General features: G+C 49.0%; 1 protein-coding gene across 1 annotated transcript in view; it reads right to left on the bottom strand.

Moving 5' to 3' along the window:
• Positions 1 to 1,132: 1,132 nt before the first annotated feature.
• Positions 1,133 to 23,568, bottom strand: part of MAN1C1 (mannosidase alpha class 1C member 1) — a 62,907-nt gene continuing 40,471 nt past the window's right edge. The window contains exons 3-12 of the mRNA XM_017831111.1: positions 22,513 to 22,628; positions 20,339 to 20,419; positions 18,043 to 18,137; positions 13,665 to 13,788; positions 10,996 to 11,089; positions 7,389 to 7,504; positions 6,981 to 7,200; positions 5,296 to 5,468; positions 4,225 to 4,340; positions 1,133 to 3,506 (exon numbers count right to left, since the gene is read on the bottom strand). Coding sequence (XP_017686600.1) covers positions 3,386 to 3,506; positions 4,225 to 4,340; positions 5,296 to 5,468; positions 6,981 to 7,200; positions 7,389 to 7,504; positions 10,996 to 11,089; positions 13,665 to 13,788; positions 18,043 to 18,137; positions 20,339 to 20,419; positions 22,513 to 22,628 — 1,256 coding nt within the window. The 3' untranslated portion in view covers positions 1,133 to 3,385. The remainder of the gene's footprint in view (positions 3,507 to 4,224; positions 4,341 to 5,295; positions 5,469 to 6,980; positions 7,201 to 7,388; positions 7,505 to 10,995; positions 11,090 to 13,664; positions 13,789 to 18,042; positions 18,138 to 20,338; positions 20,420 to 22,512; positions 22,629 to 23,568) is intronic.

Below are 23,568 nucleotides of genomic sequence, written 5' to 3'. Positions count from 1 at the left end.
GTGACACCCCATTTATTGACCTGCTCACAGTCTGGAAACCGAGGGCTTCCCCTCTGGGTGGACAGAAATCCCCCCCACCCACCTGGCAGGAGGAATACGGGCCCAAATCCCACACAGGGCTCCCAAGTTCTGCTTGAGCAGGAGCCTCCAGCCAAGGCTCGAGGAAGGGAAGGGCAGAAGCATTTCAAGACACCAGCAGGACAAACATTTCTGTTACCTGCCTTGCCGTAGGACAGAAAAATCCCGGTTATGGATCAGGGCCAGGCCTTGGAACAAAGCTGATCCTTGGAATAAATCTTTACTCCTGCTAAACACAGGCATGCTTAACTTGATGCCTGTGATTAATCCTCTGGCCCCCGGGGATTTCAGTGGATGTCTGGGAGCACAGGCAGAGGCATTTGCAGATGTGGGATGCCACAAACAAGCTCCTGCTCCCTTGTGCAGAAGAGAAAACAACCACGGAGTTTTAATGCAACACCAAGCACCTATTTCTAAAGGAAACTAGAACCATGCTGTTTATTTTAGGGGTTTAAATTTTTCCAGGCAAAGAGTTCTGAGTTACTCCAAGAGCAGAACATTTTTATTTAAGGAATTCCCTTAATCCATTATAAAAATCCTCTGAGCTAGAACAGCTTCCTGGTATCCAAATCTCTTGGATAACACAGCTCACTCCCAAGATGTTTATTTACCAATAACCATTCCTCTAGGCCAGACTTACCAGCCAGTATCTTTATCCCCTGGATAATGCTAAGTCCCCATCTGACAACCTTATTTCTCTTGGGGAATTACAAAGGCAGGAATTTAGAAACAACATTTTTTGTCTTCACAACCTGCTCGAAGCAACTCCTATTTTCCCCAGTCGCTGAATGAACCGATTATCGAGAGAATGTCACAAGAATGAACCAAAATCTTCCATCCTCAAAGGCCACACAGCTTTGCAGTGATCAGAGGGAATGCTGATCCCAGATCCAGAAATTCAAGAGAGCTGGAAATTGCTGTCCATACACTGGCTGGATTACTCTAGAAAGCAACATCATCTATTGTGCAAAACTCTTTGAATCAACCAGTATTGTCACCTAGTTATTCCAAGCATAGTGTAACAGGTATTTTACAGGACCAACCCGAAGAGGCATTTTATTTTACAAGACTTTTATTCTGTTTCACAGATTTGACTATTACAGCAGTGAAATTATTACAAGTGACTCGTAACACTTAGCTCCAAATAAAAGTAGAAAAACACAAAAACGATGAAGGAAAAGTTTTAAATGAGATGTGTGGTAAATGTGTTTTAAGAGCACAGAAAAAGTATATAAAAATACATTAGGATCAAGGATTTTGCAGAGAGGTTTTGGTTCAGTTACAATTTTGACACCACAGAGTCACAGAATCACGGAATGGCAGAGGCTGGACGGGACCTCCAGGGTCCACCTGCCCCAACCCCCAGCTCAAGCAGGGCCACCTGGATCCCAGGGCTGTGTCCAGGCAGCTTTTGAGTATCTCCAAGGATGGAGACTCCACAGCCTCCCTGGGCAAGCTGTGGCAGAGCTTGGTCACCCCCAGGGTAAAAAAGTGTTTCCTCACGTTCCCCGTGTTCAGTTTGTGCCCGTTGCCTCTGGAACTGTCACTGGGTTCCACTGGCATGAGCCTGGCTTTGCACCCACCCTCCAGGTCTTTTTATACATTAATAAGATCCCCCCTGAACCTTCTCTTTCCAGACTAAACAGTCCCAGCTCTCTCAGCCTTTCCTCAGAGGAGAGATGTTCCAGTCCCTTAATTATCTCCTTGGCCGTTTGTTGGACTCTCTCCAGCCTGTCCATGTCTCTCCTGTACTGGGGTGCCCAGAACTGGACACAGCACTCCAGGTGTAGCCTCACCTGTGCTGAGGGGAGGAGAAGGAACACCTTTCCTTGCTCCAGCCTTCCCCCCCAGTCTGTGGAACCTGGGAGTCCTGGTCCTGCCAGTCAAGACAGAGGCAAAGGCAACATTTGGTATCTCCACCTTTTCCATGTCCTGTGTAACAGGTTTCCTGTGCAGGTTGGCCCTCATTTTCCCAATCTTCCTTCTGTATCCTATTTTCTTATAGATGCCCTTCTTCTTGTCATTGACATTTCTGGCTGAATTCAATTCCATTTGGGCTTTAGCTTTCCTAATGTCAGCCCTGGATGCTCAGACAATGTTTCTGCAGTGGTCCCAGGTTACCTATCCCTGCTTCCACCCTCAGCTTCCTTCATGTGTCTGAGTTTGACTGGGAGTTCTCTGCTCATCCACAGAGCCCTCCTGGCATTTTTGCCTGACTTCCTGCTCACTGGAATGGAACTCTCTTAAGCTTGGAGGACATGACTCTTGAATATTTACTGGCTTTCTCAGGCCCCTCTTCCCTCCAGGTCTGATCCCATAGGACTCTTCCAAGCAGATCTTTGAAGAGGTCCAAGTCTGCTCTCCTGAAGCCCAGGGCTGAGCTTGCTTTTCCCCCTCCTTCCTGCCCTCAGGATGCTGAACTCACCAGCTCATGGTCGCTTCAGCCAGAGCTGCCTTTGACCTTCACATCCCCAGCGAGCCCCTGGCTGGTGTGAGGTCAGCAGAGCCCCTCTGTTGGCTCCTCTGTCACTTGGGGGAGGAATTTATCACCAATCCACTCAAAGAACTTCCTGGATTGCTCATTCCCTGCTGTGTGTCCCTCCAGCAGATACCAGGAGGGTTGAAGTCCCCCATGAAGACCAAGGTCTGCAAATTCAAACCTGATGCTGCTCCTACCTGCCTGTGGAGGGTCCGATCCTCTTGTTCTCCCTGGTCAGGTGCCTACAGCAGACACCCACTGTAAGGTCATCTTTCCCTGTCCTCTCTTTAATCCCAAGCCCTGAGCTCTCAGTTGGCTCCTCATCCACCCCCACACACTCCACATCAAGGGCAACTCCCCTTCCTCATTCTCCTGCCCTTCCCAAAGTGCCCCCAGAGCCCACCACCAGAAAGCACAGTATGCTGAAAACTGTTCATTAGAAAGCTGATAAATCCAAGAGCATATAAAAGGCAAAAATGAAACAGAAAAAGGAAAGGAGGATGTGTGTGTGTGTTTGTGTCTATTTTATGGCAAACTTCCAGTCCTTTGGCCACTATAAAGCAAAATCAGTGGATTTCATATAAATTCTCTGTATAAAGGAATGTCTATGAACTGTGTACAATATGGCCCAGAATAAACATCTCATTATCAGGCTAATAGAGCTCCTCACAGAGGAAAAGAAGGTGCTTACATCATGGTTCCATCTTCCCAGTAGAATACTGTCCGGAATTGGACTAGTGCCCCAAAATACCATTTTAGGAACAACAGGAATTCCTTTAATGGAAAGGAAAAGCAGTGACCCACGGAAGCAGGTGCTGGGCAAGGGCCTCACTGCTGCACAGCTGCTTTAAAGTTCGTGTGGTTGACTGGCAGGGGATGAGCCTCGGTGTTGAACACCCAGTCGTCCAGGGACAGCACGTCATCTTCACAGAACAGAAGATAGAGGTACCTGGAGCCACAGGGCAAGGAGGTGGACACAAAGGGAGGTCAGAGGAAGCCCAGGTGGGACCCCAAGCACGCACAAGCAGCAGGACTGTGATGGGGCTGCCGTTGCCCACAGGCGTCACAATCTGTGGTGGCACATTTCCCGACCCCCTGGCTCACTCTCCTGCTGGAAACCACCACCCCTGGGGCAAAAAGGGATGAGCATCCACGCTCAGCCCCCCCCCCCAAACATTCACACAACCAGCAAAGCAGATCTGCACCAAGGGGCAGCAGATTCAGGCCACAGTCGTGCCTCCTCTGAGTGCAGGACATGAACCTGGCAGAGGACAGGGCTGCCTCTTAAACCGTCAGAGGCAAATTCAAGGGAGATCAGCAGTCAGAGCCGCCCACTTAGAGCAGCTCTAAGGCACAGGAAGAGAGTTCTTTAAATCCAGCACATGAGCAGGAACCTCGAGACCAAGGACAGCAGTGGTTCTACAGCAGGAAACTGCCAAAGCTTCAGAGCACCCAAAGCCTGCCCAGTTTTCCTCCCAGAGCCACAGAATGGTTTGGGTTGGAAGGGACCTTAAAGATCACCTCCTTCCAACCCCCAGCCATGGGCAGGGACACCTTCCACCAGAAGAGAAGACTTCCCCCTTAGTACCAGAGACTTATTGCAGACCAGAGTGTTGGTGCTGCAGGAATTAAGCTACTCTGAAAGGCCTCTGTGATACCAGACTTACTTCAGAGTCTCTGCGAGGAAAAAACTCTGTTGCATGTTGTCGTGGGTTGGGGTTGTGGTGTAAACATCTCTGATGCCAGAAAAACCAGCTTCTACTCTACAGTGTTTTTCCAGGGCCTGAGAAAGAAAAAAGAAACCTCAGTGACACACAGCAGTGTGGAGCAACTCATTAATCACCATCAGCTGCATTACCAGCCAGCTGTACAAATCAAATTCCAGGTTTATCACAGCCTCTGTCCCTCACTGAAGAGTGTGGTGATTACTCCAGACTCTGGGAATCAAGATAGCTCTAATGAAATAGTAAGAGAAACATCAGCCACCTAAGTTAGGTGATTGATTGACCTTGACACCACACAAACAGCAAACTCAGATCTCCAGAGGCAGCTCAAGCTGTTTGTGGGGCCTCTTTTCCAGGGCAAGCACAGAAATGACAGTTCTGCCACCAGAGCAGCCCCTGCCAGGACATGGGGCAGCAGCCAAGGGGCTTTGCATGAGCTGGGAATGGGTGAGGGGCCTTCTGGCTGTGAGGTCTTTGTAGGAAGAAGACACAACAAAGGACAAAGGCAGCTTTGCTGGGTTTCCCTGGCTAACTCCAAACCAGTGGTGCTGAGCACTCCAGAGACTTCAAACACAAGGCTGACTCCTTTTTGCAGAGGGTTTTTACATTAATGGGAGGTTTTGCTGTCTGCAGCACTCCTGTCCACAAACCTCCACTGCCCTGACTGACTGTAGCCCAAAAGGAGGAGGAAACATCCACAACAATCAACAGAGATGCCACACCAAGCTGAGCTATTTTGTGTATTCCTGCCCCATTGCTAATGTAAAATCACAGGGCTGAAAGGGACCTTAAAGATCCTTAATTCCACCCCCCCCCCGCCACAGGCAGGGACACCTTTTACTAGACCAGGTTACTCAGAGCCCCATCCAACCTGGCCTTGAACACCTCCACTAATGTATCTCAACACCTAACACGACTTATAAATAATTTCTGCTTTTTTTTTTTACTGACCGAAGGAAAGATTTTTGTAGGAATCCAGCAAGAAAGTCATTACCGTGACTTCTTCAGGCTTACCTTGACCACCTCCCAGCCCCACTGCCTGTACTTGGGGTCGTGGGTGAGCCTCCACAGGTACATGTAGCTCTCCACCACCTCGGGCCGCAGGATGTAGTAGCGCTCGCTCAGCCTGGTTGCCATGGCTTCACTCCCGGCATCAAAGCGAAAGGCTTCGGGGCCCAGTTTGGTATCTGCCCAAAATCACACACATGCAGGAGGACAAAACAAGTAAAGAGACCATCCAGGTGCTCTTATGTTGCTCAGGGCTGCCAACGTTGAACAAAGGCTTGGATGAGCCTTTTCTTCTGGTTCGCTCGCAGCCTCTTTGGAGAGGAGACAAGGGCATGATGGGGAAGCTTAACCAACTTCACTGGGCTTTTATAAATAAAGCATTAAGAGTACCTTGGTCTTTTTGAGTGTCCCTTACATAAGAGGGACACTCAAATCTCTTGCAGGCATTAACTAGCACTCAGATCCCCATTTGCAACACCTGTTTGAAAACAGGGAAACTGCAGAGGTTGCTTATGAGGTTGCCCAGAGAAGCTGTGGCTGCCTCATCCCTGGAAGAGTCCAAGGCCAGGATGGACAGGGCTTGGAGCAACCTGGGCTAGTGGAAGGTGTCCCTGCCCATGGCAGGGGGGGGAACAGGGTGACATGCACAGACAATTCCTGCAGAACACTGAGCCTGCTGAAATGCCAGCACTGAAACACTGTGGGCAGCTTGCTGCTGTCCTTTCTGAGCTGATGGATGTTGCTGAAGGTGAAAATTGGCTCCAGGCACTCACAACCAGAGGGTTGTTAGTTCATGTGGCTTGTTTTAGATCTGTAAGTGTTGGTGGGGGGGGAGGAGTTATTTGCAAACATCATTTCACGTTAGCTGGAAGTTTACTGGGCAAATGTGCTGGACACCAACTGCCAATATGGGCTTGGGGATGTGAGGAAGGTGTGAAACACTCTTTACAAACAGTTAGTGGAGGCAGACTTGTGCCTGACAGAGTCTTGGAAAGCTGCCTCATTGCCTGCAGCCTCCCAGGAGCTGCAGAGATGCCTACAAAGAAAGGAGTGGTGTCCAAAACAGCTCCTGCAGGCAGAGAACTAACCTAGTCCTTCATTCATCACCAGTCCCTGCTCTCCCAGAGCACTGATAAGCACTGGGTGATGAAACAAATTTTACTGAACTTGTGAAATGAAAAGACTCACTCAGCCTCTGCTCAGACAGCTGGGAAAGGCTGAGCAGCTTCATTTTTTTGGTTCCTACCAGCAGCTGCAGGTCTCCAGCACTCCCCTCCTGGCCTTCTCAGCTGCTCTGCTCCATATAGTGGGATGCTTTGCAATTAATCTCTGTTAATCTCCCCTTCTTGTCCACACAGGGATGTGAAAGGACAGACTCAAACTACAGTCCTGTTGGGAGAAGGCTGGTTCTGTGACTGGGAGGCAGGACTAGGATTCAGCCCTGGGTTCAATTCCCAGCTCTGCCACAGGGCCTGACATCTGCCTGTCCCTCTGCTCCAGCTGCCTGCTGTATAAAACATATTGCTGTCTCCTCCAGATACCCCAGAAAAGCCAAGTGAAAATCACACACAGGGATGCAGATGCTGCTGAAGCACAAAATACCCCACTGCAAACCTCTGCCACACGACCCTGAGCCTCCTGAGGCTGTGGGTGATCCCTCACTCACACGTCCAGGCAGCCCACGGATTTACCTGAGCGTGCATAAGACTCGTGACATGTGTTTGTTATTTCTGCAGCCAGATCCATGTGCCTCTGCCTCCTCTCTTCTCCAGCATCTTCAGCTCCAAGTGCAATCATGCCCCCAGAGAAACAAGCCAAGTGGCCCATTTTGTGGTCCAAGATGCCTCCCCTCCATTCAGCGATGTAGGTCAATCCTCCAGCAGACTTTTTGACCAAATGCTTTTCTATCGCCTAAAGGGATGAAAATCAAGGCTTCAAGATACTTAGTGGACAGTAAGTAAAACTTACTCACTAAGTATTTCAAGATACAGGAGTGAACACCAAGGAAACCCAAAGATCCAAGACATTCTGAAGATCTGAAACCTTCCTGTGAACGATGTCCCCCCCAAAAAAAACACAGAGAGCAACCTGCTCCTTACCTCTAGTGCATCGTCGTACATCTTTTTAGCTTCCAAGTCCTTCTTGTCTGACATCAGCCAAGATTTGATGAGATATTCATAAAAGCTGTCCCCAAGCCCCCCAATGGAGACGTGGTCTGTAGTGGGAAAGCCAGAAAAGAACCTCAGGTTCATGACAGACAATGAGCAGTCGCTTTACAAAGGGGAAACAACCACGTCCTATTTAATGCCCTTGTTCTCTCCTTCCTCTTCCCAGTTTTCCTGGGGAGAGCTTGCAGCATTTCTTTTTCAAAGGGGAAGAAAGGTGGAAAGTGCAATCAGAAGAAAAATGTCCTGTCATTTTACAGAGCATTAATATCCCTCACCAAAACCATTCAGAGGTCTTATTTTACAAGTTATTTATACTGCAACCTGAAGATGCTTCCTGTTTACGAAGTGATCATCATAAATCCCACCCTCATAAACCAAGAGCAGTGGGGGGGGGGTGTTGATAGATCTCCATGTATATGAAGCCCCTGGGAGCTGTCTCCCTGCCTCAGGAAAGGGAGAATGTGTGTTCTATCCCACAGAGCTGCCAGCAAGGGGCTGCTGGAGGGACTTCTCCGTCGTGCCATTTGTATTCCTGGCTCACAGTGGGACTCTGTGCCCTGGGGAAGGCTGGGGTTGCTGGCGTATTAAAATGATAAAGTCAGGTACGAGGATGTGCACTGAATATCTCCCTGTGCAGAAATCAGATTTCCAAGGCTGTCTGCTCAGAGAACACCCTGCTCTGACCTTACGGGGGGATGCTGAAGGATTGCAGTGCGAAATGGGCACGACAGCTGCAGGTTTGTGCCCGGGGGGAACTGCTGGATGGATTTATGGCTTTAAACTGTACCACGGGGGGAAGAGCAGCGTTCACTCTTTAAGCAGCCAAGCACTCCCCTTTCTAGGAGAGCAAGACAAATTACCCACCGTGGACTAAGCAGCCCCTGTTAATTAACAGTGTCCACCCCTGGGTCTGCACCATCCTCATTTCCAAGGGAAGCAGATGCAGCAGGTGTTCGGACTTAAATGTTCGGATTTTTGTTTTCCTTTGCCTTGTACAAATATAAAGTCCCAAGGCTTATTCTAAATGCTAAATCCTACCAGCAGAAGAAATCAACAGCCATGCATTTTCCTGACCTGAAGAGCAAACATCCCTGATACACTGTGTCCAATGATCCACGGAATAATCCATAGCAAAACAATGGGATTAGACGCATGAATTCAGTGGGGAAAAAAAAAAAAAGGAGAGGACAGACTATTTGCAAACACCGGCTGCACAGCCTGTCTTTAAAGAGCAGCTCTGTGATCCTAAGTGTGTCATTCATAAAATCACCAAAGCAGGAGCTCTGGTACATAATTGCTTTCCATATGGCATCAGCTTTGCCAGCGTTTGCCTCCCAGGCACTCTGCATAAACAAATCTCCTCTTTCAGCAGGGGACTGGGCTTTAATTTTCTAAAGGTAACAACTGCACTCAGAAGAGGTACAGCACAGTCTCTTCATTTAGGTGATCTGCTCATCCAACCAGGTCAGAGATACACCTTTTAAGAAAATCACAGCAATTTCAAGAAAAACGGCTTCCTGCAAAGAGCTTTAATGGCAAGAGAGAAGATGAGAGCCTGGCACCTACAGGGAACAGGCTGCAGCTGCCTCCCTGCTTTGGTCCTCATCTCTTTCTCACCAGATGCAGAAGGGGCTGATCAGTCTTTTCACTCCTTGGAATATGGATTGAGATCACAAGGTCATATGATGAGCAACTGCCACAAACAGCCTGTGCCATGGGCTGAAAGTCTGCCTGGGAGTCAGGTTATTTGCAGGCTTTGGCATAGATCTGCCTATCCCTGAACAAGTAATCAGAGGCTACTTTTAATATGCTCTGAAAACCAGCAACAGGCCTCTCTTTACGTCAGCAAGGGGTGGGAGCAGGTCAGGGCAATGAAGTGAAATCTGCAGGCATAAAATAGAATTAAATCAGTGGCAGAAGAGATGAGTGCTGGGTATCCAGCCGAGAATCGTCCCCACCTGGGTTAAGAGCACAGCTCCTCAGTTTCCCAGAGATTCTGTAATGATCAGTTATGGCAAAGCCAGGCACTTCTCCTCCTCTCAGCACCACCGAACAGGCAGAACTAATGCTGGTGTCTGGTGGAATGTACAGCGTGGAATTGGGAACTGCCACTGGGAATAACCTCAAGGAAATGGGATCTCAGGGTGCAGCAGGGGTTGGGAGATGAGCTTTTCAAGTGGAACATATAACAACAACTCTGCAGAGACAGATGCAGAGGGGAAGCTGAACTGCTTACAAAGGGATGGGATAACTCTGAAGATCAATTACTGGGTTGAACAGAAACCTGTTTTCTTTCCCCACGGCCCCAAAGGACAGCTCTGGTTTAACGGGATAACTGTGACCATCCAAGACACTTTGCTGGGACACCTGTCAGTCACCATTAGAGGTGCTCATGTGGCAGCTGAAGGTCAGGGATTGCTCACAGCCACAGCTCTGTCCCTGCCTCAGCCACACAACTGTCTGTCAGGTACCATCAGAGCCATTAATACAGTTGGAAAGGCCTGGAGTGATCCAGCTGAACAAACAGTGCAGCGAGACATGGAGACACCAGGTAATGTAAGGACTAAAAGCAACCTGCCCAGACAATAAATGTAATCCACTGACAGGTTCAAAACATCTTCTGCACGAAGAGACTTTTCATTCCTTTGACAGAGGAACACGAAATCCAGCAACCAAAACAAGCAAATCAATAAGAGAGCAGAAGGTTGAGGTCAGAGCAGCAGAAGTAGCACCTCCTGTTCCTAGCAGAGGGCAAACGTGGGTGACCCAAGAAGAGGGGTACAGTCTCTTCTCTGGGTAAGGAGGGGGCTGTGTGTGTAAAGCAGGAAAGTAAATAACCTGTCCCTGGGCACACTGCTTCTAATATTTCCCTGCTCTTTTCTAGCCCTTTCCTTGTTATTTCTCCCCTTTCATACCAGGGCAGTATCTACTTAATGCCCACATCTCCCGTGCTGGGTTCTCAACAAGAGGAAAGAAAACATTCCTGTCTCATCCTTCTCGCACCAAACCGCACGATGCAGAGGTACCATGGTAACAGGAACAGGAGTGCACACAGGAGAATGCAGCCCCGGATCCGAGGGGGATCCAAGACTCTTACAAGCCCTCTGCCTCTCCAGGTGGCTCCTTACTTCCTGCAGCACATTCTGGAGGTAAATCTGACAGTGCTTCTGCTCAGCCTTCCCGTGCGGCTCCCGAGCAGGTCCACGGGCTCTGTGCTGACTGCAGGATGAAGTCTTAAAGAGATGTGCTGATTTCTAATATCTGTGTGATGGACCATGTACCATTATCCTCCCCCGTGCAAGAAAGGCCCTAATTCTCTCTGGAGGTGAGACACTCAGCTGGAAACAAGGCTGATGGAATAAGTGTGCAATTACTGTATTGCATCTTACAAATCGGGCTGTATTATCCAATCACATGTATAACAGGCTGCCTGACAAGACATTTTCTTGGCTTGCTGCTCTGACAGTTGCTACTGCTTCCTGAAGAAAAATGGAAAGACTGAAACGCTCCAGGCAGGGCTGAACACAGAGATACCTACGCTGCACCCAGTTCCCTGTCACCGGGCTGAGGAAGTTGGGATAAAGGCCCTGGGGCTTCTCCACTCTGTTGAGGACTCTGCGGATGTTCATCACCTAGGAGAGATGAGAGACAGAATGGTGTTACTGCTCTGCTGACAGAGCTGCAGGCTTGCTCTGTCACCAAGGTCTCTAATGCCTCAGTGCTGATCCCTCCTGAACAGGCACAGCAGCCTGGAACACTGGGATCAGGCACAGCAGCCTGGAACACTGGGATCAGGCACAGCAGCCTGGAACACTGGGATCAGGCACAGCAGCCTGGAACACTGGGGTCAGGCACAGCCCAGTGACACGGCTCTCTGGGATGGAGAAGCTTTTGGGCTGGACTGCTCAGCCCAATCTTTATCCAGCTCTGTGGGATTTCAGAAATGATTCTGAAAACCCTGCAAGGCCCCAGTTGAGCAGGCAGTGGAAGCAGCTCACTAACATGGTCCAGAAGCAATCCCAGGGAGACCTTATAGCACCTTCCAATACCTAAGGGGGCTACAAGAAAGCTGAGAGGGACTTTTCACAAGGGCATGGAGTGATAGGAAAAGGGGGAACAGCCTTAAGCTGAAGGAGGTCAGGTTTAGATTGGATTTTAGGAAGAATTCCTCCCTGTGAGGGTGGTGAGGCCCTGGCACAGGTTTCCCAGAGAAGTTGTGGCTGCCTCTGGATCCCTGGAAGTGTCCAAGGCCAGGATGGATGGGGCTTGGAGCAACCTGGGCTAGTGGAAGGTGTCCCTGCCCATGGCAGGAGGTGGAACTGGATGATTTTTAGGGCTGTTGCCAACCCAAACCATTCCATGACTCTGTGATTCCGTGACTTGGGATCTGGGTGGAAAAGTGAAACGTGAGAGATGCGGAGGGTGATTTTTTCCATGATCCAAAGGGAAAGGAGTGGCAGGGATGAGTGACTCACACAGCACTAAAATTCACCACGTGGTCACTTAGCATGATGAATTGGGGCCTTTAATTTCAACGACAGGCAGCTCCTTTAATACCCCCAGAACAGCCACACTTACTCTCTAAACCCTCCCCTTGGTTTCACTCCCATTAAATCCAATAGGCCTCTCCCATAAGGGACCCAGTTAAATGCTGTGCAGCATAAATATTCTATTATAACCTACAGAGCAGCTAATACCCTCTAAACCTTTTATAAAATTAGACAATTTGTACGCCCAAAGCTGGCTACAGACTTAAGTCAGTGCTTCCAAGTAAGTCGTCAGGCTGCATAATATTTACTGAAGTTTAGGAGCCTGGCATATTAATGACATGTTTGAATAAAAGACACAGATGGACTTTATTCTTCCTAAAATCACAGGAGTCCCAAGCTGTGAGTTAATGAGTTGATCGGTTCCTCTGCAGTAATTTCCCACAGGATGGGCTGTTTGAGCCCACATCATCCTATATTTTGCCTCTCAGAGGGTGTCAGGATGAATGTGATATATTTTCTGTGCACACATCAGCTCAGGAGAGTCCATTAGAAAGGTTTTGCCCTTTTCCCTCCATGGGCTTGGGAGGAAAAGAGGAAAACATATTAGGCTGGGGACAGAGGCTTGACCCTGGCTCAAAATGCCACAGTTTGAGACTGGAATGTAGATGCAATTCTAGTTTTTAGCAGTGCATCTCCCTGTCCTTGTGTTTTCCGTGCTCATCTCTCCCCACACAACTCCCCTCCCTTCATTCCCTTCATTTCCTTCACACACATTTTCTTTCCAGGCCACTGTTCCCTTTACTGGCCTTTTCTCAGCTCCCTCCTTCCTCTGAGCAATTTGTCATTATCACTGTCCTCAGGAATCTCTAGCTTGTCTCTTCAGTTCAAATCACCAGTCTTTCCTCATCTTCCTTACAGAGTTCCCTGGGTTTGTTTCCCTTCACCCTCTGCTTTTCTCTCCTGCTCACCCCCTGACATTCCTCTTGCTCACCCCACCCTTATTGCTTTCCATACACTCCATCCCAGTCTCCACTTTGCTCTCCCAGCTTCTTCCTCCTCTTTCTTCCTGTCTTTCCTTCAGATTCTCTCCTTGTTTCACATCTGACAGACCTGCACTGGACATACCCTGGAAAAGCATCATTTTGAGCTTTTTTTGGCAATCCTGTAACCACTGCCTGTTTCCACCCTGCTCTGGGACTTGGGACAAGCCCCATTTCCCTTGGGCTCATAGGAGCAGTTTGGATTCTAACTGGAGCAATTTGTCTCCCTCAGAGATGGTTCCTGAGGGACGAGCAGAAAAAGCTGATGAGTTGCTGGTATTTATTAAGATGTTCTCACACGCACTACAAGATCAGCTATGGAATAGAAAACCACAAGGTAATGTATAACATTAATAGATTTTCAGTTAAAGTTACACAAAAGGGTGCAGCATGTCGACTGTCAGGCCTTTCCTACACAAAATAACCTCTGTAGAAATCTTGCTGGCTGGAGCACAACATTTAATGCCTGTTCAGAGTCAAAAGCTCTGCAAGTACAAGGCACTGCTGTTGGGATATCAGAATTAACAATTCCCTGGGCAGTCTGCATCCACTTGATGGTTTAATTTTGGCTGTGTCCTTGTCTGAGCAAAATTGCTACAACGTCACACACACGGGGAGAAACATCCCAGAATTATGAAGAGACCAATTCACTGAAGACCAAGGTGGGAAGTACTTGCCTTTTCTGCAAACACCGGGTTGCCAGAGAGCTCGGAGAGGTGCAGGAATTCTAAGTGCAAGGTACCAAATTCTGCCAAGATGCTGCTTCCAGCTGATGCCCAACCCCAGCTCCAACTCATGCCACTGCAAGGAGAGAAAAGGGAGCCGTCATTGCCAGGAAAACACAGCCAAAGCCTGAGGTTCCCCCTGCCCCAGTGCAGATCTCCCTTTGCTATGGGCTTGTGCTGCACACCAGGTCTCAACAGGGGCCATGGAAAGGACACACACAGATTTTCAGGACTCTCACAAGGAACAGTTCCAGTGGGATGGAGCAGCAGTTTTACAGAGGATTGCTTAGAATTGGGCTAATGCACATACTGGGAAAACACGTTTTTTTGTGGGAGAGGAATCGCTCCCAAAGAGATCAACTTCAAGCAAACTTTGTTAGAACGCTGACACCCTGCCCTACACGAGACATTTTGGGGTAAAACGTGTCTGCAAGCAGCTTTGGGTTGAACTCTCACATCTTCAATGCTCTGATATTTTACGGAGAATCCAGACAGTCCCCAGGCACCTTGTTTCAAGCAGACCTCACAGTCTCTGTGTACGTGGCACTGACATTCCCAGTGTGTGCCCGCTCACGGGGCAACATCGGGGAGAGGGGAAAGGTGCCACTGGGAACACCTGACAGGAAGGAAAAGCCACGGGGAATCTTAACAGGAGAAATCTGACTCTGAGAGCACCCCACTGGTGCTCATCTCACGTGCTTTGCAAGAACAGTGGGGCAGCAGAGCACTACAAACACTGCGTGAAGAAAGGCAGTTACATAAAGTGCCTTTGCCCCTGTGTTTGATGTACTGGGATCCCTTCTCAGGTTCTCTTTGACTTCCCTCACCTGCCAAATCCAGGCAAAGAGAGAGATCAGCACCGAAGCAAAGCAAGGGATCGATTTTGGGGATGAGGAGGGCAACAATTCTCCCTTAAATCTTAAAGAAAACTAACCAAAGGATGCGGATCTGCTTTTACATTCGACCGCTTCCTCCTGGTACCCCTCTGCTCTGTGCCCTCTGAAACCTACTCAGACATGACAGTGTCCTCAAGAATATAGGGTTATATACATAAGGACCTCGAGCCCTGGTCCCAAACCAGCCTCTGCAGGTGCTGGCCCAGGGAAGTTTGGCTGAGCCACCTCAGACGTGACGCAGCTTCGATTTTCCATCCCTTTGCAGTTAATCCCCGGGAGGTGACAGCTTTCCAGGGATGGGGGTGGGGGTGACACTAGATGGCGCCTGGAAGCTTGGCTGGGAGAAGAGAAGGGTTTGTTGTTTACAGGAGGCGAAAAACTAATGATCCTTCCGAGGAGGAGGAGGAAAAAAAAAAAAAAAAAAGAAGTTTTCCCTCCATGTGATATACGGAAAACCATTCCAGGTCCAGAGCTGTTTGTTTCGCCTCCAGACAAAAAGAGCCATTAGATAAGCAATATGTTCACGCTGTTTCAAATTGCTCAGTCACTGCCAAACGTCAGCCTGCCCTGCAAAATGTCAGGAGGCTGCAGCACCACTTTTCATTTGGAAACGCCGAGTGCAGCTCAAATGGGCACCCCAATAACATCGAGGGTTTACGGCAGAAATGTTCCCGTGCAGGCAGGAAGGGCCCGCAGTCTGACCCAGGTGAACGTGGAATTAAGATCACAGTGGCCATATCTGCTGATCCTGGCAGCAGCTGGCCCTGGGCTGGGTGAGCTGAACAACCCCACAGTGTTCTCACACCTATAAACAGTCAATTACTTTTTCTTTATTTACTGCACCGAAGGGACGCTGTAACGAATACGATCTCACAAACAGAAACTGCCTTCCCAGCCAGCGCAGATCAGGAGTGCTGGAAGCAGCCAAATGGGGTTGTGTTTGTTGTGACAGCGGCTGTGTGGGGTCACAGCGGCCGACACAACCCTCTCCCAGGGAACTGCCCTCCCAAAAACACAGCCGGGCATGGAATGTGCTGCCGGGAGCCCGAGCCTTGGGTTAAAAATCGCAGCAAAACTCCTGGGGAGGGGGGCTGGGGGAAACAAGGGCCTGGGGGAAACAAGAGTCTGTCTGCAACGTGTCCCTGGGTTAAAGAGCAGCGTGGAATGACTCTCTGGAGGAAAACATTTTTTCAGCATTACAGACTGGACAAACTGGGTCTTCACAGCTGCCCTGTTTTGTAACATCTCAGAGGAAGCCACTGTTCAAAGGGGCTTGGCCTTCAAGGGAAAAGAACATGCCCAGAACTCTCTTTATCTCCCACATAAGTGGGTCTCCCTTAAACACTGTCTAGTGCAAGCATGGACTGAAATGTTGCATCACCTCCTTCCCTCATGGAGATCCAAGGCAGCAAACCAGTGCCAAGCCAAGAGAGAGGCCAGCAGAGAATGATGAGGAAAAATCTGGAGGTGAAGAGGGTTTAGGGGAGATGAGAAGGAAAGCAGGGGCCAGGGATACAGCACAGAAGGCATCAGGAGAGATATCACAGAGCAACACAGAGAGCACAGAGCAGCAGCTGGAGAAGACAAAGTACTCCAGGACCTGGCAGACAACGTGGCAGTTGGAGCAGCAGGATGGAAAACAAGCCTGTGTGAGATACGATCCAGTGCTCGTGGAAAACAGGCACAGGGAAGGACATCAGCAGAGAGGGGACACAGAGGAAAAGGTGGTGTGAGCTGATAGCGAGAGATAAAGCCAGTTGGCCATGGAAGAGGTGGGGGGTGGCTGTCTTTGTGCTTGGGCCCTCAAAAATATGCAGAATTGTCCTAATGCCAGGGGTGTTCTGATTCAAATTTCTGAATGTCATTCTTAACCCACCCCCCCCGAGCAACCACCAACATAAGCCCACACACGCTGCAAGACTCTCCTTTTGGGATGAAGATGTCTCTCTGGAATTAGCAAAAGTAGAATTGGAGAGAGAACTCCTTCTTGCAAAACTCCTCTGGGCTTTGGTTTGGCCCTGACTCTGGGTCAGTGTGCTCTCACAGCATCACCTCGATCTCCTCCTCTGCTTCCACTTCCACACACTCCCTTACACTGAGTAAATCCCTTCCCCTTTGGGTTTACAGCCTTTGGCTGTTCATCATGTTCCTGCAGCAGTCAGGCTATGGATACAGCTCCCTTCATCCCTGCTCCTAAATCAATTGATACTCCAACCCTCACAGCAGTTTCACGGCCCTGAAGCCAGAGCTCAAGGCAGTAACAGGGGTTCTGGATGTGGGCTCAGTGTTGTGTTGATTTTCTTTGCTCTTAGTCAAGGTCATCAGCAAAACATTTTGGGAATGTCTAGGCAGACACAGGCTGCTTCAATTGTCTTCACAAAGGGCAGGGGAGGGTTTGGCATTTCTGTGAAAGGTTAGCCTCTGCCGAGCCTTTATCAGCTGCAGAGGAAGCAGGATGTCTCTTCTGCAAAAAGAGACAATTATAGTCGTGGTGGTGGCTCAAATTTTCACTGGGATCATGAGCACATAAGACAAACGAAGGGTGACAGTGATACTTGAGCAACGGAGCAGCACGAGCCAAATATTTGGAAGTCTTGTGCTTCCGCAGAGCCAAAGAGGAGATTTGGGCTAAGAGATGAATAATGACTTTCATGGCTGCTGCTCCCAGTTTTGCAAGAGGTGAGGATGAAAGGCTTTTGTTAACCCACATTTCCCGCTGTCTGTCTCAGCTCTTACCCGGGGGATTTGTTTGGAGGCATCAAAACAAGCAAATCAGCCCTTATTGGCAGGGAGCAAGAAGCAGAGACCAGGAGTGCAGCCTCCAGCTCTGTCTCTGCTTGCTGACAGACCTCCAGCAGGTATTTAACTCAGCTGCCCCAACGCTCCCCTCTGGCCTGAGAACATCCCCTACCTGACACAGAATGCTGGGGCTCCAAGGGAAGGACACACCTGGCTGAGTGCTGCTCACAGGGACACCACCAGAGGATCTGTATTTTCCCCTCTTTTCAGCAGCAAAACTGTCAGCCAGTCCCATCCACCCCCTTTCCCACTTTTGCCAAGCATGAAGCCTGGATAAATTCACATGCATCTAGTTGGGCAGACTGCAAAAATCCACGCTGCGTGCAGACTACAAAACAACCTTTCAAAGAAAATGAGAGTGAGGAAAATGCTATTGCAGCAGGGAGCCCTGCCAAGAGGTAGAGGGAGAAACTGTGGACAGCCCAAAATTAATAAAACACAGCTGGGTTTGACTTGAGTCACCTGCGATCTCTGCCAAGGCACCTCTTGGGTTTGAGTTGGCAAAACAAATGACCTCGAAGAATCTGCACTAGAAGGGGGCACCTCTGAGGAGCTGCTGCTGTTCCTGCTCGAGCCCTGGGCTTTTACAGACGCTCAGCACCAAAGGGACATGTCTGTAAGGACGTGTGTCTTACCTGCCCAGATTTATGACGCCACGTGGGATTCCAGTGGGGGTGTTAAAAGCTGGCAAAAGTTTCTCTCCGAGTTCCAGAGCTTTACTCTTGAACACCTGTTAAAAGAAGGAGAGAGGATAAGTGTTTGAACGATTCCTTGTGAATAAGAGTCACGTGGGATTCTTTCACACCATTATAAAAAACTGCAAGAATCCCCTGTTTCAGGTGTGCTGCTGCTCTGGTTCCACTGACAGATCTGAACCAAGAGTCACACTGAATTTTGGTATCTCTCTGAATTTCCTCTAAAATCTACACTAAACCTGTGCCCAGTCCCCTGCCAAACCCTCAGCCTGGACAAGAGCAGCCAGAGCTCACAACACCCCCAATACTTTGGCAGATCCCTATGATCTGAGCTGATCCAAAGGATACTCTTTGGGGACAAATTTTTCCCTTTCCCAGGGTGGCTGAGGTGAAATGACTGAATTAAAATCAAAGGAAATCTTTCTAGGGTGAAGCACTGTTAAGATTTACAACATGGGTTTGTCCAGCTTGTGTCATCTCCTGTTGTAAAAACCTTGATTTCCAAAGAGCAATCTTTCCCTTGCAACTCTTTTCCAAGAGGGATTCATGGTTTCATGGCTAAGCTGCTCCTTTTCCATTTTTAATGCCTCAGTTTGGGGCCTTCAAGTCAAATTATAGCTTATGGTGGTTTGCAGCACAGGGCAACCATCTACAATTATTTTGGGACAAACTGATACAAGCACTTATCTTTGCTCCAGAGATTAGTCCTGATCAAGGGAAGCCTGTAAGTGACTTAGGAGATAAAACACAAGCCTTTTACCTCTAGCCCTGTCGTGGCAGTGCTCAGAAGGCAGGAATTTATTGCTCTAAAAATACAGCACTGAGGAAACCTGAGCTCTCCTGTGGGCTTGCAGACCTTTGATACACTCACAAGGAAAAAGGGGGTTGGTTCAGAAGGAAAAGCAAGAGACAGGGCCTTGATTTTTGCCTTTCAGCCCAGTGACACTGACTGGGTAAATGACAGGCACTGCCCTGGCTGCTGAGCATCGCTGCTGACTGGACTTCAAGAGGTCACTGCTGGAGTTTTATGGTTTAATGTGGTTTCTTTTTTGCTCTGTTGATCTGAAACCTGTTGAAGTTGTCACTGAGACAGACTCCAAGTCAGGGCACTGAGTCTTTGAGAGCTTTCCCTGGAGGGAAATCACGGAGAGAAGTCATTCCTGGAACTCATTTAAAATGCAACTAAAGTAACAGAGCTGCTCCTGTGACTCCTCCTCGGATCAATGGTGTCACTCTGCAGTGAGGAGCCATCCCACCCTGCTGTGGTGGACAGGACCCAGCCATGGGCACTGAGCTGTCATTTAGAGCCAGTCCTCCAGTTCCTTCACTCACAAAACTCCCCCCCGAATCAGAGTTTCTGCTCACCAAAGACTTCCAGGGCAAAGGAATAATCTCTTCATCTCTCTACAGCCAGCTGTAAAATTCCAGTCCAGCCACATTATAAAACAGATTATGGCATTAAGCCCTGGCCTCTGCTAGGCTAGAGAGAAAGAAGGGAAGTGGAAGTGAGAGCCTCCTGCTTTATCCAGGACTCCAGGGGGATGGAGCATCCATCAAAAGGCTGCTCCACCACGGTACAGGAGGGGCTGTGACACCCAGCCCACACCTGCAGAGCAAGGGGACATTTTGTGGAGCTGTACCACTGGTCACAGGAGTTGGCAGGACATAGAATCTGACACTGGTTTGGGTTGGAAGGGACCTCAAGGAAGTTCCAACCCCCTTCCACCAGAAGGTGTTCTAGGAACAGTTTGCCAGCCTCCTTCCCTGTATCCCAGGGCACTTCATCTCAGAAACTACTGCTACAGAGAGACTGTCCAGGCTGGGTTGGAGCACCTGCCCCTCAGCAGTTGCCCTCCTTAGCCCGAGGCAGAACCTGGAATGACGTTTGATGAAATCTCACTGCCCCTTTAGAATAGAAAGGAACAAGTGCAAAGACAAAGATCCCTGCAAATGGCATTTCCCTGGGGAGCAATGTGTCCAAGCTGGAAGCATGTCTTGCTAGAATTGCCCACAGGAGAAAAGATCTTTGCAAATGAGCCGTGCCCGGTGTGTGCAAGGTAATTATGCGAGGCTTAATTAAAAGAACATTAGTGGCATTTCCATATTCACAAAAAACCGATAGGTTTAGCCTGTTGTTATGGAGGGATTATCTGATGCTCAGAGAAAAGCTGCTGGAGAACCCTTTCAGTTCACTACAGGGGGACTGTGTGAGGCACAAAGAGCTGCTGATACAAACCTCTTCTCCAGTCAAGTAGTAGGTGGCCAGCAGCCCTCCGATGTAGCGGATGTTCACCTCGAACAAGGATGCTTCTCCATTCTGAAAGAACACGAGGATAACACTTGACTGCAAAGTCTGCACAGGCAACTGGCAGCCAAGGGGGAACAGATTGTAGGCAGATCCCTCAGTCTCCCAGTCCCCACCCACAGGGCAGCACAGCTTCTTGCCCAAGATCTCACAGCGCTTTATTTGCTCCACAGTGACAGGTGGAGTCTGAAGGGAAGAGAAACACCCAAATTGCCCCATTTATCACAACACCTAAGTCAGCCAGGGGAAGATGTGTTGTCCAGCCAGCCCTTTCTTGGGTTAGGCCTCGCAAAGAGCTGTGAGTCAGTTTAGGGTAAAAATTTACCCCTTAAAGTGTTTTTATTTGACGAGGAAACTGTGCAGCCCCATGGAAAAAAATACTTTCCATTTTCTCATGAAGAGGGCACTGCATCAGATGGATGTGATGCAATTCTTGCTTTCCTTTAGGTAGATATTTTCAGTCATTCGAGGACTCACCTGTGTGCAGGCTGGGAGAGGACCAGAGCCTGGTCATATTAAGGGACAGACAGGCTGCGTGGTGTTCGTGTGCCCCACACCCCACAGAGCAGACACACGTGGATGTGGTTCACTGAATCCCTCAGGAACCCACTCACCTGGAACAAGTCCTGCTCTGCCAATTCAGCTGATGATCAGCAAATGTCAAAACAATTGCATTCAAAAAGGCCTACAAAAAATACCTGCTCCTGGCTATCAAATGATTCCTTACCCTCACGCAAACACACAAAGCCAACAACCAGAAAGATCTTCCACCAACACAGCACTCTGAGTGAGCAAAGGGACACTTGAACCTCTGCACTACCCTGCCCTTTGCAAATACCTGCAGGTCACAAATCACAGCAAGTGCTTTCTGGAGATGAGGAGTGCAATTGCATGAGACAGATCACAGCACCCGATTTCCAACAGAGCTTGTGGGCCTTGGAGTTCCCACCTCGCTTTTCTGGACTATTGGAGTTCCTTGTACAGAGCCAATATTTAATTAATTTCCCTCCCTGTCTCCCTGTGCTGTGCTCCCTGAGTCCACCGATCAATCCATAGCATTCACTCTTGTCTTTACAGATCAATCTATTCTGCAGACCAAGAGTAAAAGCTTTTATGAAATCCAGATAAATTATATCCCAGTTGATACTGTCCCTTGTTTATTGATTCAGTAACAGACTGTGAGACCATTCACCAAATCCATCAGATGTGGTCTGCCTTTTATGAATCCACGAGTGCCAGTCATGCCCTCCCAAATGATGCTTTTCTAGAAAGGCAGCTGCAGGCATTGTTCACATGGGAGAACCATCTTTCATAACAACTAGACTGGCATTAAACAAATAAAAGCTTGAACTGCACTTTGGTTTTAACATTCTCTGTGTGCCACTGAGGAGATCCCATCAGCTGGGCCTCAAGAAATGCAGGAGCTGGCCTGGAGACCAAGGCAGAGCTGTGACAAGGGATGGATAAGGACAGCATCCTGCAGCAGACTGCACTGCAAGGTATGTGCTGCACCCAGAGCCCCAGCATGTCTAACACAGCTCCCAAAAGTATCTAGGAGAGGTTCAGAAGCCACAGAGAGAAGCACCTCTGGCCATTTTCAGAGGTGTTCTTCCTTCCAGACCTCTGCTCTCACTCTGCTGCCAAGGTGCCACAGTCCCACTGCACAAGTCCCAGCAGTGACACATCAACAAAGGGCCCAGACAAGGAGATCTGTGGTTTTAATCTTAATCTACAGCATTTGAAACAGAAACCTTGTCTTATCACAGGCAGACATTTAATTGAGATGAAACAGAAGTGTTCTTTGATGAACAAAACTTCCTTGGAGTGTCTAATAATTACAGCTGTTTTCATAACCCAGACCAAAACACAAAACCATTAAACACTGAATCTTATTTTCAGCCAGACACGGTGAGTCTGATCTGGTGACCCCTGGCTGGGAGTGAATCATCGTAGTCCCTTTGGCCTTAGAAAGAAAATAATCAGTTGAGTGGTTTCTTCCCCCCACAGACCTCATGGTTCCCTTCCCCAAAGGATTCTTAGAGAAGACTGTGATCAGAACTGGCTGTTCAGGTGACACAGACAGGCATTCCCAGTAAGTGACTCACCACATTCAAGTCAAAGCTCTTCTCCACCCACTTCTTGGCTTCTTGGAATTCCTCCTCGAGTTCCATGATGTAGAGGGTATCTAAGGCATCGATCACAGTTGCTCCTCGAAGGCCTCCTGCATCACAAACACAAGGGAGCGATGAAGCCCCGCTCACCCCATCCTCTTCAGCTCCAAACCCATCTGTGGGAGCTGGCACAGGCAGCAGCTCCCAGCCCCAGTACTGGGGATGTTTGGATGGGATCCAGACAGACCATGGCCTAGGCTGAGATTTTCTACCAGGACTAGTGAGCTCTGCCACACAAATTTGGAGACACCCAATTTTCAAAGGCCTGACACTTCTGAAAGAATTCCCCCAAGGAAAGCTCAAGGTCCACGCTTGAAGCCACCAGTCATGACTGCAAGCCTTGGTCTTTTTCCCAGTCTTGTCTTGGCCAAAGTGGTTGGGCAATTCCAGCTCTAATCTTTGTTTACCTGTAAACATAAATTCAGCCTCTTTCCAACCCAGTTACCAGCACAAGCCTCTTCTACGTGACAGAACTGTATTTTTATTGTGCAAGAGCATCCAAGGCAGGACCTTGATCCTCCTGTCCTCATGCAGGGTTGTTTTTCTGGGGCACAAATCCTTTTGCACCATGCCATGACCCAGGGTGTCCCACCACCAGCATATGGACAGAATACTCCACAGAAAGGACAAAAGCCACCCCTGGAGGCTGAGAGACCAGAAACCAATCTCAGTGAACCCTGAGCAGAGAGTGGGTGACTTTAGGGACCGGTCCCTTCCTTTGGCCAACAGAACAGACCCTGTGAGCACACCCACCATTCCCCAGCAGGTGGCAATGGGACACACGAGGCTGAAGTAAATTCCAACCAAGTACTTGGACCAACCAGGTCATTTATGTAAAAAACTTCATGCCAAGCATTGTCTCATGCAAAAGGACCACAGGAGAGCTCCTAGTGAGGCAGAAGGCAGGGTGTGTAGGCAGACAATCTCACAGCAGTTGAGATGAAAAGGAATTAGAGATGTAACAACCCCGGGTTTGGAACACCTCAGCAC

Source organism: Lepidothrix coronata, unplaced genomic scaffold, assembly GCF_001604755.1.
Source record: "Lepidothrix coronata isolate B3197 unplaced genomic scaffold, Lepidothrix_coronata-1.0 Scaffold187, whole genome shotgun sequence".
In the NCBI taxonomy this organism is placed as follows: Eukaryota; Metazoa; Chordata; class Aves; order Passeriformes; family Pipridae; genus Lepidothrix; species Lepidothrix coronata.
The sequence above is the reverse complement of the archived record's forward strand: the minus strand, read 5'-3'. Positions and strand labels throughout refer to the sequence as shown.